The following is a 17,609-nucleotide window of genomic DNA, read 5'->3' on the forward strand; positions in this document are numbered from 1 at the left end:
ATAAACAATAAGCATGTGAAAAGATGTTCAATATCACTAATCATTAGAGAAATGCAAAACAAAAGCACAATGAGACACCACTTCACACCTATTAGAATGACTTTTATCAAAAACAAGAGTGGGCTTCCCTTGTGGGCTTCCCTTGTGGCTCAGCTGGTAAAAAAATCCACCTGCACTGCGGGAGACCTAGGTTCAACCCCTGGGTTGGGAAGATCCCCTGGAGAAGGGAAAGGCTACCCACTCCAGTATTCTGGCCTGGAGAATTCCATGGGCTGTATAGTCCATGGGGTTGCAAAGAGTTGGACACAACTGAGCGGCTTTCACTTATCAAAAACAAAAACCCAAAAGAACCACCCCCCAAAATAGCAAGGTGTTGGCAAGGATGTGGAAAAATTGAGACCTTTTGAGCTATTGGTGGGAAGGTAAAATGATGCAGCAAGAGTGGAAAACACTATAGAAGCTCCTCAAAAGTTTTAAAATAGTTATATAATACACTAATCTCCCTTCTGGGTATGTACCCCAAAGACTTGAAAGCAGGGTCCCAAGATAACTGTAGACCCATATTCATAGCAATATTATTCACATTAGCTAAGACCTGAAAGCAACACATGTGTCTATTGACAAGTGAATGGATAAACAAAATGTGGTATAGACATGTAATAAAATATCATTTAGCCTTAAAAAGAAGGGTAATTCTGACATATGCTGTAGCATGGATGAACGCTGAGAACATTATACTAAGTGAAATAAGCCAGTCACGAAAAGATAGGTGTGTGTGATTCCACTTATTTGAGGTACCTAAACTAGTCAAATTGTAGAGACAGAAAGTAGAATGGTCGCTGCCAAGTGAAAGTCGTTCAGTTGTATCCGACTCTTTGTGACCCCGTGGACTATACTATCCATGGAATTCTCCAGGCCAGAATACTGGAGTAGATAGCCTTTCCCTTCTCCAGGGGATCTTCCCAACACAGGGATCAAACCCTGGTCTCCCACATTGCAGGCAGATTCTTTACCAGCTGAGCCACAAGGGAAGCCCAGTGATTGCCAAGGGTTGTGAGAAAGGGGAAATGGGCAGTTACTATTCAATGGATAAGTTCTGTAAGCAGGAAAATGTTCTGGAGATGGTGATTGTTGCTCAGCAATAGGCATGTACTTAGGAATACTGAATTGTACACTTAAAAATGGTTAAGAGGGTAAACACTATATGGTGTGTATTTTACCAGAGTTAAAACATATTTTAGTTTATTGAAGGCCCAAAAAGGTTTTGTTTTATACCTATTGATATATACATTATTAGGTATTAAAAATGAGAAAAATTTAAAATATTCACTTTAAGATAACAGTAATAAACCACTACATGTTGTAAGTGGTTTTGAACATGTATTCTGTTCTGTGTAAGCATCCATTTCCATGGGATATAAACCTAAAATTTCTGGGTCTTAGGATATGTGCATCTTCAAATTTACCATAGCAGTTGATGCCAGAGTTTTTCCATCAATTCTTTATGAGCTCCCTTTGTTCCACATCCTGGCCAACACTTGGTATTTTTAATCTTATTAAAATTTAGTTTCATTTTAATTAAGAGACTTAACATTTTTAACCTTTCTCAAGGGAAATATGTAGTAGTGCCTTCCTTGTTCAATTCACTGAATACTAATGTGAGGGAGTAAATTTTCTTATGTTTCCTGGGTATTTGGATTTTTTTCTTCGTTGAACTGTTTTTTTACCCATTTTTCTATTGGATTACCTTTTTTTTCTTGCTGTTTTGTAGGGGTTTTTTTGTGTATATTCTGATTATAAGCTCCTTGTTTTATATATATGTATATGTATAAAATCTGACACCAGGTTTGCTTACCTTTATGGAAAGATAGGAGATGCAGCATGTTAGCATTATAGCATCAGGTACATAGCGCCATATTTTAGCCCCACCATGAACTGTTTGGTTTTAATGTGAGAAAACCTGGTAAGTAAATGTGGACTACTCTGGCGTGTAAGATTATAAAATGTAAGATCTTGTAACAGCCGATATATCCAACTGTCAGATCCCTCAAGGGACTCATTTGTTTACAAGAATCTCACTAAGTACAGGGAAGCTATGGCCTTTGTTTTTCAGTAGGCTTTTACAATTTATTAACTAATCCAGATGTAGTTCATTAAGATAGGGTCATTTTTGCAATAAATAATGTTGCTTGATAACAAATCTGACATTTTATATTAATCTTATCTAGTACATTCCCATGGAAATATGCTAGAAAGTAAACTGAGGTCATTTCCTCATGAAGAAAGGGTTTAGGTCTGTTGGTTAACCCTTTCTCCCTGGAAAAAAATTGGTATCTTTACAAAATTGAACTTTCTAATCCATGAATATGGTATATTTCTCAATCTGTTTAGATCTCCATTATTTTCTCATAATAATGCTTGATAGATTTTTTATAGATGTCATGCACATTATTTATAGGTTTATTTCTTAGTACTTTAACATAAAATACCTTAAAAATTTTAATTTCTGACTGCTTTTGTTGGTGTATAAGAATGCAATTGGTTTTGTACATTGTTTTTTATATCCTACAACCTTTTAAAATTCTCTTATTCGAATCAATTATCTGTAGATTTCTTTAGATTTTCTATATAATCACATTATATATAAATAATATCAGTTGTAATTTTGTTTCTTTTCTAATAATTATACCATTATATATTTTTCCAGCCTTAATGCAACTGCTAGGACCTTCAGTACAATGTTGAATAAAAGTGGTGAAAGATTCTCAATCTCAAAGGGAAAGCATTGAATATTTTACCATTGTGATATTTGTTATAGTCTTTATACAAGTTAAGGAATTTTTTTGTTACTGTTAGTTTGCCAAGGTTATTTTATAGAATATAAATGAGCATAAAATTTTATTAATTTTCTCTATTTAGATGGTTTCTGCATGTTTTCCCTGTAATCTGTTAATATGGCAAGTTACTTCAATAGATTTGCTAATAATAAGTCAAATATGCATTCCTGTGCTAAGTCCAGTTTGTTCAATTTATAAATTGCCCCACTCCAGTACTCTTGCCTGGAGGATCCCATGGATGGAGGAGCCTGGTAGGCTGCAGTCCATGGGGTCGCTAAGAGTCGATACTACTGAGCAACTTCACTTTCACATTTCACTTTCATGCATTGGAGAAGGAAATGGCAACCCAGTCCAGTGTTCTTGCCTGGAGAATCCCAGGGACGGGGGAGCCTGGTGGGCTGCCGTCAATGGGGTCACACAGAGTCGGGCACGGCTGAAGTGACTTAGTAGTAGTAGTAGATTCAATATACTAATATTTTCATTAAGACTTTTGCCTCTATATTCATGACTTTTTTGTAATTTTGTCTTATCCTACTGAATTTTGCTATTAAGATTTGCTTGGTTTTGATTTGCATTTCTCTAATAATTAACACTGATGAACATCTTTTTTTGTGTCTATTGGCCATCTGTGTCTTCTTTGGAGAAATGTCTGTTTAGGTCTTTTGCCCATTTTTTGATTGGGTTGTTTTTTGGTTATTGAGTTATACGAGCTGTTTATATATTTTGATGCCCTTGATGGTTGCATCATTTGCAAATATTTTCTCCTAGTCTGCAGGTTGGCTTTTCATTCTGTTTATGTTTTCCTTTACTGTACAGAAGCTTGTAAGTTTGATTTGGTCCCATTTGTTTTTTTTGTTGTTGTTGTTTGTTTTTTTGCTTTTATTTATATTGTCCTGGGAGACTGACCTCAGAAAACATTGGTATGATTTATGTCAGAGAATTTTTTTTACCTATGTTCTTTTCTGGCGTTTTATTGTATCATGTCTTATATTTAGGTCTTTAAGCCATTTTTAGTTTATTTTTGTGTATGTTGTATGGGCGTGTTCTAACTTCATTGATTTACATGCAGCTGTCCAACTTTCCCAGCACCACTTGCTGAAGAGACTGTCTTTTTCCCATTGTTTATTCTTGCCTCCTTTGTCGTAGGTTAATTGACTGTAGGTATGTGAGTTTATTTCTGGGCTCCCTGTTCTGTTCCATTGATCCATATATCTGTTTTTGTGCCAATAGCATGATGTGTTGATTACTGTAGCCTTGTAGTATTATCTAAGGTTTAGGAAGATTATGCCTCCTGCTTTGTTTTATTTTAAGATTATTTGTTATAGTTCTGTTAAAAATGTTGTGGGTAATTTGATAGGGATCCACTCTTGGACATATATCCAGAGTTGTATAATTCAAAAATATACATGCACCACTGTGTTCATTTCAGCACTATTTACAATAGCAAGACAACCTAAATGAATACAATAGAATACAACAGAAACAACCTAAATGTCTTTTGATAGATGAATAGATAAAGATGTCTTTCTCAGAAAGAGAAAGATACCATATTATATCCCTATATGAGGAATCTAAAATATGACACAAATGAATATGTCTATGAAACAGAAAGAGACTCACAGACATAGAGAACAGACTTGTGGTTGCCAAGCAGGGGTAGGAGAGAGGGATAGTGGGGGAATTTGGGATAGCAGATGCAAAACAGTATATATAGGATGGATAAACAACAAGGTCCTACTGTGTAACACAAAGAACTGTCTTCAGTATCCTGTGATAAGCCAAAATGGGAAAAAATATGAAAAATAGTATATATATGTATGACTGAGTCATTTCAGGTTAAGTGACTAGAGGGGTTTGAAAGTCACAGAAATTAGCACAACATTGTAAATCAATTATATTTCAATAAAAAAGTTTTTTAAAGTACCTTGAGGGAAAAAAAAGATTTGCTTGGATCATGAAATGAGATGGGGAGTTAAATTCATTTTTCTTGTTCTCTAGAAGAATTTGTGTAATGTTGGAGATATTTCTTCCTTGGGTATTTGGTAGAATTTGTCATTGAAGCCAACATAATTTTTTATAAGAAGGTTTTTAATTACAGAGTCAATTTCTTTAAGAGTATTAGAACTCTCCATTTTAATTTTTTTAATTTCTTCTAGCTATGGTTTTCTAGGAATTTCTTCCCTCTTTTTTTCTTGGTCAGTCATGCTACGGCTTTAATCAATTTTGTCTTTTCAAAGAAGCAACTTCTGGTTTTATTAATCCTTTTTATTGCATGTTTACTGTCTGTTTCATTAGTTTTTGTTTTCATTTTTATTGAGGCTAGTTGCTGTACAATATTTATATAAGTTTTAGGTGTACAACATAGTGATTCACAATTTTGAAAGGTTTTATTCCATTTATAGTTATAAAATATTGGCTGTATTCTTTGTTATATATTTTAGTGCTCTTATCTTTATTATTTTGTTTTTTCTACTTTTGAGGGTGGAGGAGATCATATTACTATTAAGGTACAGTTCTACCTCTTCACTCACTCTTCCAGATCAGTGATTAAGAAAGGAGAGTCTCACTCCCTCTGGTTTTCTGGTCAGTCCAAGTCTTGGCTTGGACATTTCTTAGAAGGTTGTGTAAAGTTGTCTAAGATTTGTTTGCATTTTTAAAAATGTGTTCAAATGTTAGTCCTACTTTCACGTTAGCAAAAGTACCTCTCAATATGATTCTGTTACAGAATAATCTTTCTAATTGTCTGGTAGTAGAATAACAAAGCCCAACTTTCAGTTTTACTATGAGAATAAAATGAAGTTATTTAAATAAACACACTTTGAAGAAAAGGTGGGAACAGTACTGATACAAGTATTCTTGTTCTCATCACTGCTGCTGTTTTGGGCTTACCAAATGTAAATTTATCCAAAGTTCCCTCAACCATTTGCAATGAGAGAGAGCGCCGAATCCTAACCACTAGACCACCAGGGAGTGTCAACCATTTGCAATGATTTACAGTTGAGAGAAGATTCCCCAGAATCACTAGAAGGGAGACCAAAATTTCTGCAGCTTCAGCAATGGTAGTGTGTATCTCATTGCTGTGTACTTAGTTCTAGTTCTGGTTCCAATCAGTAATCTAAAATCCAAGAGGCTGAGCAAAGGGTTTTATTAATAGAATACTCCTAGGTTTCTCTTGGGTTGAATACCTTTTTAAAAATCAATTAATTTAGTGTACAACGGGCTGTGATCTAAATTCTGAAAAACTTAAGTTGACTGAGGCAATTAACTAGTCTCAAAAAACTGACAGTTTTTATTGAGGTCCTAAAACTGTTCTATCTCAAAGTGTGAAATTTGTGTTGCTTAAGAGAACAGGCTCTGGAATGGGAACACCTTAGTATAGATTGTAACTCCTCCAATTTGAGATGTGTAATGTCAGTTTCCTCAACTGAAATTGGAAGTAACAATACTATCTCAGAGGAGCTGTGAGATTAAATGAGCTAGTCCATGTATAGATTTTAATATTGCATATGGGACATAGTAGGCTCTCAGAATATACTTTAAGAGTAAATGAAAAGTTAGTCTTTTTGTAGAAAGAAGAACTGAATATTTTGTAGTAAAAATATTATAAGAGACATACAGAATCAAAGGAACAATTAAAAAATGCTCCTGCTGACTAGGAGTTGGAATGAGAGTTCATGTTGGTGATGACAGTTGAACTTGATCTTGAAAGTGGGGTGGAATTGTAGTAGCTATACTTGGGACAGAGGATATTCGTAGTTGGGTGACAATCTGTATGATCAAAGACTGGAAGTGGGGGATCTGGGAGGTAGGCAGAAAAGCAGAGTGATTGTAGAGAATAATGAGTGGTCTAGAGGGTAGAAACATTGAAAGAGTTTGCTATTCAGTGCTCAGTATTTTGACATCATGTTTGTATGTTCTGGAGGGCTTCCCTGGTAGCTCAGCTGTTAAAGAATCCACCTGCCGTGTGGGAGACCTGGGTTCGATCCCTGGGTTGGAAGATCCCCTGGAGAAGGGAAAGGCTACCTACTCCAGTATTCTGGCCTGGAGAATTCCATGGACTGTATAGTCCATGGGGTCGCAAAGAGTCGGACACAACTGAGCGACTTTCACTTGACACTTTTTGAGAGCCATTAGAGACTTCAACCTGCATTTTTAAATTGTTTCTATGGCAGTGGATCAGAAAAGGGAGAATTTGGAAAAAGGAAGACCTATTAGGAAGATTCTGCAATCACCTAGGCAAAAGAAGATAAATGGCAAAAAACATTACAACAGTACAATAAAAATTGGCCATGAATTAACTAGTAAAGGATGATAGGTGAAGGAAGAGTTCAAAGCTGATTCTGAGATTAAGAGTCTAGATGATTGGGACAATTTAATTGTGATATAGTTTGCAGATATAATGAAAATGAAGCAGTTTATAAGGGAAAAGTATAATTATGGTTTGGGACATATTGAGTTTGAATTTTATGTGGCAGGAAGGACAGCCAGCTGGAAATGTCAGCTTGAGGTAGTATGAGCTATAAATGTCTATTTGGGAATTATCTGCATGGAAGTGATGGTTGGAGTCCTGGGAGTGAATCAACTCAAAGTGTGGAGAGAGAAAACTATTTAGAGCAATACCTAGAGGAATATATGCTTGTATTAGTGGAAGAAGGAGAAACAGCCAAAGAGGTAGGCATAGTCAGAGGGGTAGAGTAGAAAAAAGTGGAATATAAATTTCTTGTTTTTTTTCAGTCACAAAGTCGTGTCCGATTCTTTGTGACCCCATGGATTGCAGCACGCCAGGCTTCCTTGTCCTTCACCGTCTCCCAGAATTTACTCAAACTCATGTCCATTGAGTCAGTGATGCCATCCAACCATCTCATCCTCTGTCGCCCCTTCTTGTGCAAATTTTTTACAACTATTGAAATTTAGAAAACTTTGCAACAAGTTATTTGACTAGATTTCCTTAAAGAGATCCTGTTTCTCTTGTTAGCAAGAATAATTAGGTGGCCTTACTATCTTTAGTACTCTGTGTAATATGCTGTGTTAACAGAAATAATATATTAATATTATCTGTATTAGAACGTGGAACTACCAAGTCAAACTGGTTTCAAGTCCTTGTTCCTTTCTACTCTTACCACTTTAAATTGACTTTATAAGCATGATGCTTGACATCTTCTGTTGCTGCTGCTGCTAAGTCACGGCAGTCGTGTCCGACTCTGTGCGACCCCATAGACGGCAGCCCAGCAGGCTCCCCCGTCCCTGGAATTCTTCAGGCAAGAACACTGGAGTGGGTTGCCATTGCCTTCTCCAAAGCATGAAGGTGAAAAGTGAAAGTGAAGTTGCTCAGTCATGTCTGACTCTTAGCGACCCCACGGACTATAGCCCACCAGGCTCCTTCATCCATGGGATTTTCCAGGCAAGAGTACTGGAGTGGGGTGCCATTGCCTTCTCCGGACATCTTCTGTAGTTCTCAGTAAAACTGAGATGATGGAATTTTATCCACAAAGTGGCTTGACTGAGAGAGAACTGGGTCTGCATGCTCAGTGCATGCTTCAGTTGTGTCCGACTCTCTGAGACCCTGTGACTATAGCCCTCCAGGCTTCTCTGTCCATGGACTTCTCCAAGCAAGAATACTGGAGTGGGTTGCCAAGCCCAGGGATCGAACCCACATCCACATTGCAGGCAGATTCTTTACCACTGAGCTACTGGAGAAGTCAAGAAAACTGGGAGGATCACTTAATTGTGCAGACTCTCATCATTCTTATCATAAGATTACCATTAGAATGGCTTTAAGATATTTCCTCTCAGTGCATAAAAAAAGTCAGCTGTAAAATCTGCACTTTACTTTCCTAAAATGTTAAATAGACATGCCTCCTGATACATCTGGTCATTGCAAAAATACAAAAAACAACTTTTAAATAGTTTGGTTCTGCCCTTAATGGCCAGATTTTGGTGTCTTCTTTTCTTTGGAAAACAATAGATTACAAAGTCACTCATTGCTTCTTTTTTTTCTACTAAACCCATAAAAAAGATTGTCAAAAATTCCAAGTACCCCATTTTTGCCTTTAGAGTATCAATATTACCTTCTAGTTAAAGCATTGTTTGCAAAAAAGTTTTCCACTATCTTGAAGAATTCATAGCCTTTAAAATTTCCAGTTCAGTTCAGTCGCTCAGTCATCTCCAACTCTTTGCAACCCGATGAACCATAGCACACCAGGCCTCCCTGTCCATCACCAACTCCCAGAGTTTACCCAAACTCATGTCCATCGAATCGGTGATGCCATCCAGCCATCTCATCCTCTGTCGTCCCCTTCTCCTCCTGCCCTCAATTCCTCCCAGCATCAGAGTCTTTTCCAGTGAGTCAACTCTTCACGTGAGGTGGCCGGAGTATTGGAGTTTCAGCTTTAGCATCAGTCCTTCCAATGAACACCCAGGACTGATCTCCTTCAGAATGGACTGGTTGGATCTCCTTGCAGTCCAAGGGACTCTCAAGAGTCTTTTCCAACACCACAGTTCAAAAGCGTCAGTTCTTCAGTGCTCAGCTTTCTTCACAGTCCAACTCTCACATCCATACATGACCACTGGAAAAACCATAGCCTTGACTAGACAGACCTTTGTTGGCAAAGTAATATCTCTGCTTTTGAATATATCTAGGTTGGTCATAACTTTCCTTCCAAGGAGTAAGCATATTTTAATTTCATGGCTGCAGTCACCATCTGCACTGATTTTGGAGCCCCCAAAAATAAAGTCTGACACTGTTTCCCCATCTATTTCCCATGAAGTGATGGGACCAGATGCCATGATGTTAGTTTTCTGAATGTTGAGCTTTAAGCTAACTTTTTCACTCTCCTGTTTCACTTTCATCAAGAGGCTCTTTAGTTCCTCTTCACTTTCTGCCATAAGGGTGGTGTCATCTGCATATCTGAGGTTACTGATATTTTTCCTGGCAATCTTGATTCCAGCTTGTGCTTCTTCCAGCCCAGCGTTTCTCATGATGTACTCTGCATAGAAGTTAAATAAGCAGGGTGACGATATACAGCCTTGACGTACTCCTTTTCCTGTTTGGAACCAGTCTGTTGTTCCATGTCCAGTTCTAACTGTTGCTTCCTGACCTGCATACAGGTTTCTCAAGAGGCAGGTCAGGTAGTCTGGTATTCCCATCTCTTTCAGAATTTTCCACAGTTTATTGTGATCCACACAGTCAAAGGCTTTGGCATAGTCAAGAAAGCAGAAATAGATGTTTTTCTGGAACTCTCTTGCTTTTTTGATGATCCAGCAGATGTTGGCAATTTGATCTCTGGTTCCTCTGCCTTTTCTAAAACCAGCTTGAACATCTGGAAGTTCACAGTTCATGTATTGCTGAAGCCTGGCTTGGAGAATTTTAAGCATTACTTTCCTAGCATGTGAGATGAGTGCAATTGTGTGATAGTTTGAGCATTCTTTGACATTGCCTTTCTTTGGGATTGGACTGAAAACTGACCTTTTCCAGTCCTGTGGCCACTAAGACCCTCAAAAATAGGGATCAAATACTGATAATGTATCAATGGTAGTAATAATAATTGGGGTTCACATTTATCAAACCGTTACTATGTGCCATGCTTTGTGCTAAAATGTTTTGTGTACATTGATTCATTTAACAGTATTTACTGAGTGCCTACTATATGCCAGGAACTGTTCTGCGATAGGTTAATAAATAAGACAAACTAAAATCCCTGCCCTCATAGCCCTTTTATTTGTGAGGATGCACAAGTAATAAGCAATAAGTATGACCAATAAGTGCATTTTGGTAATGGCCAAAATAAAGTATATGAACTGTAAGAAGATTACAACTACTGTGGAAAGATTAGAGCAAAGAAAGGAAGGTCATGAGTGCAGGGCTGGTGTTGGGCAGCAGAGATGGGTTGCATTATTAGATGGGGGTGGGGGTTGGGGGGATAAAATACGCCTGATAGAAATGGTTATAATTGGAGTTTACTGTATATACTGTGTAACTGTAATAATCTGTGTAAAGGTACTAAGGTGGGACCATGCCTGGGGTATCCAAGGAACAGCTAAGAGGTCAGTTTGGTTCAAAGTGATCAAGGTAAAGAGTGGTAATGAGCATAATGGGTGAGAGGCAGGGGAGGTTAATCTTGCTACTATGAAAGTGTTGGTCAGTCATGTCTGACTCTGCTACCACATGGACTCTAGTCCACCAGGCTCCTCAGTCCATGGAATTCTCCAGGCAAAAATACCAGAGTGGGTAGCCATCCCTTCTCCAGGAGATCTTCCTGACACAGGGATCAAACTTGGATCTCCCGCATTGCAGTCAGATTCTTTACTGTCTGAGCCATCAGGGAAGCCCTCTTGAGGCACTATGAGACAAGTACCAAGATTTTGAAATGATTTGACTGTTTATTTATTACCCTCTGCAAAATACGAGATGAAAAGTCAGTGTTTGTGAAGTTGATGACTCATCAAACAGTGACTCTATGTCAGCTTTCTTTTCCTGCAACCAACACGACCATTTTATAGGGCTTATAATTTCATCAGTTTCTTCAATTACGTATGACTTCTTTTTCTTGAAAGTGCAGTAAGTATCCCTGTGAGATGTTTTAATACAAGGGTTCTGTGTTAGAATAAATCCAGTTTACTTTAGTTCTTGTAGCCTTTTCATGTTGAATGTTCTTAGAAACAAGAATACACTCATAATTATAATGACATGGTAGATTTTCCTCAATTTTTAAGTACAGAAAGCCACTCTAGATTACAGCACGGTGACGATGCCATCTAGTACTTTACTTATGTACATGCTATTAATGATTAGAAGTAAGCAGTGTAATGATGTGTGTGTGTATGCTCAGTCGCTAACTCATGTCCGACTCTTTAGACCCATGGATTGTAGCCTGCCAGGTTCCTCTGTCCATGGGATTTCCCAGGCAAGAATACTAGAGGGAGTAGCCATTTCCTACTCCTGGGAATCTTTCTGACCAAGGGATCAAACCTGTGTTCCATTCCTTGCAGGTAGATTCTTTACCACTGAGCCACGTGGGAAGCCTGAGTGTAATGATAATTGCAAATTATCTGGCCTGTGGGCATACTAACTATGCTTGGAATGAATCAATACCTTAATAGTATAATTTGATCTAGAAAAACCATTTTTTTCTTCTTTTATTTTTATGTTTTTTAACACCAAAAGACATTTTTTTATTGGGGTATAGCCAGTTAACAGTGTTGTGATAGTTTCAGGTGAACAGTGAAGGGACTTGGTCATACATATATATATATATCCATTTTAATAGGTAATCTTTAAAATAATAGAAAATCTTTTAAAAAATGTATTTGTGCCTAGTTCATTGATTCCCTGACTCACTCACAGCCCATTCTTCATTGCAGTTTTAGGTTAAATGACTAGAGGGATTTGAAAGTCACAGTGAGGAGTCACTTTTAGGTAAAAAAGATATTTCATAGTTCATTTTAGGACTTCCTTCGTGGTGTAGTGGTTAAGGCTCCACACTTCCACTGCAAAGGGTATGGGTTCTGTCCCTAGTCAGGGAAATTCCACATGCCTTGCATTGCAAGAAAGAATAAAAAAGTTCATTTTAATATAAGCTAGGTCAATAAGTTAAAAGAGCTATCATTTATTCTAAAGTAAATTCCATCCTAGATTGGGAATACTGTTTTTATTTACTTCTTCATATTAAGTAGAGCTGAGCCAAATTTGTTGATTTTTATGACCTGGAAATTTTTCAGCATGGACTTTGTATGGGTAATTATTTAAAGAACCATGCTTTGCTAGATACATGGTTGTTTATATAACAATTTGTTAATCAGATAGTTGGGCTTCCCGGGTGGGGCAAGTGGTAAAGAACCCACCGGCCAGTGCAGGAGAGGTAAGAGACATGGGTTTGATCCCTGAGTTGGGGAGATCCCCTGGAGGAGAAAATGGCAACTCCTCTAGTATTCTTCCCTGGAGAATCCCATGGACAGAGGAGCCTGGTGGGCTATAGTCCATAGGATCATAAAGAGCTAGCATGACTAACGTGACTTAGCATGCACACAATTGGATGGTTAATAAAAAGTAAGAAATTACGTCCTTCATGTTTCTTACTAGTCTTCTCACAGGAGGAGTAAATATACAAATCTTAATTTTGTGAGGTTGATGATTTTAATTGTTTAGCATTAACATCCTTTTGTCAAATGGGGGCATCATTGGTCTTTCTTAAGTAAGCTGTGTGGCAAGAGTGATTTCCTTATTAAACTCAAATTATATTAAGGTAAATAATGTTCTCCTTTCACCTTATTTTATAAGGCTTCTATTTACCTCTATAGCCAGCACTCTTGTTAGCAATATTTAAAGTCCAGAAAGTTTTAGTAGTTTTATCAGGTCAGTTCAGTTGCTCAGCTGTGTCCAGCTCTTTGCGATCCCATGGACTGCAGCACGCCAAGCTTCCCTGTCCATCACCAGATCCCGAAGCTTACTCAAACTCATGTCCATCAAGTCGGTGATGCCATCCAACCATCTCATCCTCTGTTGTCCCCTTCTCCTCCCAACTTCAGTCCTTCCCAGAATCAGGGTCTTTTCCAGTGAGTCAGTTCTTCCCATTAAGTAGCCAAAGTATAGCATCAGGCCTTCCAATGAATATTCAGGACTGATTTCCTTTAGGATTGACTTATTGGATCTCCTTGCAGTCCAAGGGACTCTCAAGAGTCTTCTCCAGCACCACAGTTCAAAGCATTAATTCTTCAGTTTTCAATTATATTAACCTCCAAAGTTACCATCAGTTCAGTTCAGTTGCTCAGTTCAGTCAGTCAGTTCAGTTGCTAAGTCGTGTCTGACCCTTTGTGATCCCATGGACTGCAGCACGCCAGGCTTCCCTGTCCATCACCAACTCCTGGAGCTTGCTCAAACTCATGTCTATCAAGTCAGTGATGCCATCCAACCACCTCATCCTTTGTCGTCTCCTTCTCCTCCTGCCTTCAATCTTTTCTAGGATCAGGGTCTTTTCCAGTGAGTCACTTCTTCCCATCAGGTGGCCAAAGTATTGGACCTTCAGTTTCAGCATCAGCCCTTCCAGTGAATATTCAGGATTGATTTCCTTTAGGATTGACTGGTTTGATCTCCTTGCAGTCCAAGGGACTTTCAAGAGTCTTCCCCAACAGCACAGTTCAAAAGCATCAATCCTTCAGTGCTCAGCTTTTTTTATGGTCCGACTCTCACATCCATACATGACTGTTGGAAAAATCATAGCTTTGACTAGATGGACCTTTGTTAGCAAAGTAATGTCTCTGCTTTTTAATATACTGTCTAGGTTTGTCATAGCTTTTCTTCCAAGGAGCAAGCACCTTTTAATTTCATGGCTGCAGTCACCATCTGCAGTGATTTGGAGCCCCAAAAAATAAAGTGTGTCACAGTTTCCATTGTTTCCCCATCTATTTGCCACGAAGTGATGGGACTGGATGCCATGATCTTCGTTTTTTGAATATTGAGTTTTAAGCCAGCTTTTTCACTCTCCTCTTTCATCAAGAGGCTTATTAGTTCCTCTTCGGTTTCTGCCATAAGGGTGGTGTCTTCTGCATATCCGAGGTTATTGATATTTCTCCCGGCAGTCTTGATTCCAGCTTGTGCTTCATCCAGCCTACCATTTCACATGAGGTATTCAGCATATGAGTTAAATAAGCAGGGTAACAGTATACAGCCTTGACGTACTCCTTTCCCAATTTGGAACCAGTCTGTTGTTCCATGTCCAGTTCTAACTGTTGCTTCTTGACCTGCATACAGATTTGTCAGGAGGCAGGTAAGGTGGTCTAGCATTTCCATCTCTTTGAAAATTTTCCACAGTTTGTTGTGATCCACACAGTCAAAGGCTTTGGTGTAGTCAATAAAGCAGATGTTTTTCTGGAACTCTGTTGCTTTTTCTGTAATCCAACGGATGTTGGCAACTTGATCTCTGGTTCCTTTGCCTTTTTAAAATCCAGCTTGAACATCTTTAAGTTCATGGTTCACATACTGTTGAAGCCTTGCTTGGAGAATTTTGAACATTCCTTTGTAAGCATGTGAGATGAGTGCAAAAGTTACCATCACAAAATGTGATTGTTACCAATAAAAGAAAATGACATGGTTTTAAGAATAATGAAAAGCTTAGGATAAAAGTCTTATTATGAGTCTCTGTTTTGCTGTCATCATTGTTGTTTTAAGTATCTGAACAAGAGGGGAAGACCAAGTAAATGCTTAAGATTTAAAACGCACTTCTCCATACTCCCGTGCATCTAACTGACCTAATAATATTCAAAAGTAGTCATCACTAATTAGAAGATATTTTGAGCAAAATCCAAATTACATACTAATGTGTGCTATTGCTACCAACCCCTGATGTCTGTAATAACTCTAAATCTGTTTTGCCATCATTAAATCTAGGTAAGAAGTACATTTGAATATGGTTATCACTCCACTAAAATGGATATGATTCAGTTCAGTTCAATTGCTCAGCTGTGTCCGACTCTTTGCGACCCCATGAACCGCAGCACACCAGGCCTCCCTGTCCATCACCAACTCCTGGAGTTTACTCAGACTCATGTTCATTGAGTCAGCAATGCCATCTAACCATCTCATCCTCTGTCGTCCGCTTTTCCTCCTGCTTTCAGTCTTTCCCAGCATCAGGGTCTTTTCAAATGAGTCAGCTCTTCGCATCAGATGGCCAAAGTATGGGAGTTTTGTCTTCAACATCAGTCCTTCCAATGAACACCCAGGACTGATCTTGTTTTGGATGGACTGGTCGGATCTCCTTGCAGTCCAAGGGATTCTCAAGAGTCTTCTCCAACACCACAGTTCAAAAGCATCAATTCTTCGGTGCTCAGCTTTCTTTATAGTCCACTCTCACATCCATACATGACCACTGGGGAAACCATAGCCTTGACTAGATGGACCTTTGTTGAAAAAGTAATGTCTCTGCTTTTTAATATGATGACTGTATTTTTTTTTTTGCCTCTCCTTGTGGCTTGTGGGATCTTAGTTCCTTGACCAGGGAATGAACCGGGTGCCTGCAATGAAAGTTCGAAGTTCTAACCAGGGAATTCCTGACTACTGTATTTTAAAAAACTATTATTTTGATCTCTCCATTACTAACAATTTATGCTACAGTTAGACTTAAAAATACATTATTTTTGATCTACTCAGAAAAGAACTACATTTGTAGATGATTGCACTGGGGGAAAAATTTTTTTTAGGATTTTAGAGTTATATAGATATTTAGCCTTAAGTATTTAAATACTTTAATATTTCCATCAGTGTAGCTCTTGGCCTATTCTTATGTATAGGGTTAAAATATTGCCTATCTACCTCTCTGTCAGGCAGACTCCATAGGCTACAGCTGAAGATAATAGCTTAAGATTCATGTCTCATTTCTTATAGGTTACAGTTGTCTTTAAGTGACAGTTTTGAAGGACTTAAACTGACATCAAAGTATTCAAATGATCTGGTTAGGTCAATTAATGTTAATTTTCATTTTCCAGTAAATTCTTTTAATGTTTTCTTCTTTTCTTTTTTTCTAGCCGAGTCCTATACCAAGTCCTATTTTGGGACGAAAGCCGAATGCTAGTCAGTCGTTACTTGTTTGGTGCAAAGAAGTTACAAAAAACTATCGGGGAGTGAAAATCACCAATTTTACTACATCGTGGAGGAATGGTTTATCTTTTTGTGCAATATTACACCACTTTAGACCAGATTTAATGTAAGTAGAAAAACTTTCCATTCCTATAACTATTTTGCTAATAATAGGTATTTTTTAAAAATAGCATAAAATAATTTCTTATCATGTGTCCTGAAATACTTGATTTTTTTTTATTACCCATATCTCAGAACAGTTTTTCCTTCTTGATGCTGAAAAACATTTTTTTCTGTTTTCAAAGAGCTTATTTTTTTCCTTAATGTCATATAAAAAACAGACTTAAAGTTACTATGAAAACTGTGTGTGTATTAAAATGAGACAAATAAGCTTGTAGCTGTTTATATACTGACAACAAAGAATTGCCTCATGGTGAATTTGGTTGTCAAGACTAGTCGCTGGTCCCCTGCCTTAACTTCTCTTTTAAATGGAAAGCTTCAGGCATTGGAACTTGTAATCACTGTTTTTATTTATTTATTTCTTTAATTTTCCACTCTATTAGTTGTGTTGATTGAATTGCTGTGAAATTGCTAGTTACTCTTTGGTGTTACTGAATGTCAGATTTTAAGATTCAGTTTGTTGTAAAAACAGCTGTTTTTATCAATTACTGTATGTACCTACTGTGCCATTTTCTCCCTCAGTGACTACAAGTCTCTGAATCCTCAAGACATTAAAGAGAACAACAAAAAGGTAAGAATTGCCAAAGGAAAAAAAATGCATAGTTTCAATTTTGCCTTCTCTGCAGGCTTTTATTAATTTGGGGAAAGTGAGGTTGTTTTGTGAGGTCCTAACTATAGCTCACAGAAGGCAGTCTGTTCCCTGCAGTTCAAGTAGGATGCATGGTTTACTCTAGTTTGTCATGGCCTTTAAAAATCACAAATGCCAGCCTGGCATCTGATGATAATAGTGTGTAAGAGCTTCATTAACTGTTAAATATTTGTTAAGGCATGTTGCTTTTATTTAGCTTTTTAGCAAGATTTAGCTTTTAAAAAGTGCACCTCAAACTGTTGTGCTGCAAGTTCAGAAAAAGCCGTTGGGAAGGGATGAAAGCAGGAGCCTGATGAGTGTGCAAAAAAGAATGCATGTGTTCCCAGAGGCAACAAGATATGAACACTGGTTCTTTTCTTTTTTTTTTTTTTTCCCA

The 17,609-nt window shown here is 37.8% G+C and overlaps 1 protein-coding gene across 15 annotated transcripts in view; it reads left to right on the forward strand.

Annotated features, from left to right (window-relative positions):
* Positions 1–17,609, forward strand: part of EHBP1 (EH domain binding protein 1) — a 566,468-nt gene that overhangs the window by 448,802 nt on the left and 100,057 nt on the right. For all 15 annotated transcript variants that reach the window (XM_070798096.1, XM_070798098.1, XM_070798095.1 and 12 more), the window contains 2 exons: positions 16,353–16,531; positions 17,107–17,155. In XM_070798096.1, coding sequence (XP_070654197.1) covers positions 16,353–16,531; positions 17,107–17,155 — 228 coding nt within the window. The remainder of the gene's footprint in view (positions 1–16,352; positions 16,532–17,106; positions 17,156–17,609) is intronic.

This window comes from Bos indicus, chromosome 11 (assembly GCF_029378745.1).
Source record: "Bos indicus isolate NIAB-ARS_2022 breed Sahiwal x Tharparkar chromosome 11, NIAB-ARS_B.indTharparkar_mat_pri_1.0, whole genome shotgun sequence".
Lineage (NCBI taxonomy): Eukaryota > Metazoa > Chordata > Mammalia > Artiodactyla > Bovidae > Bos > Bos indicus.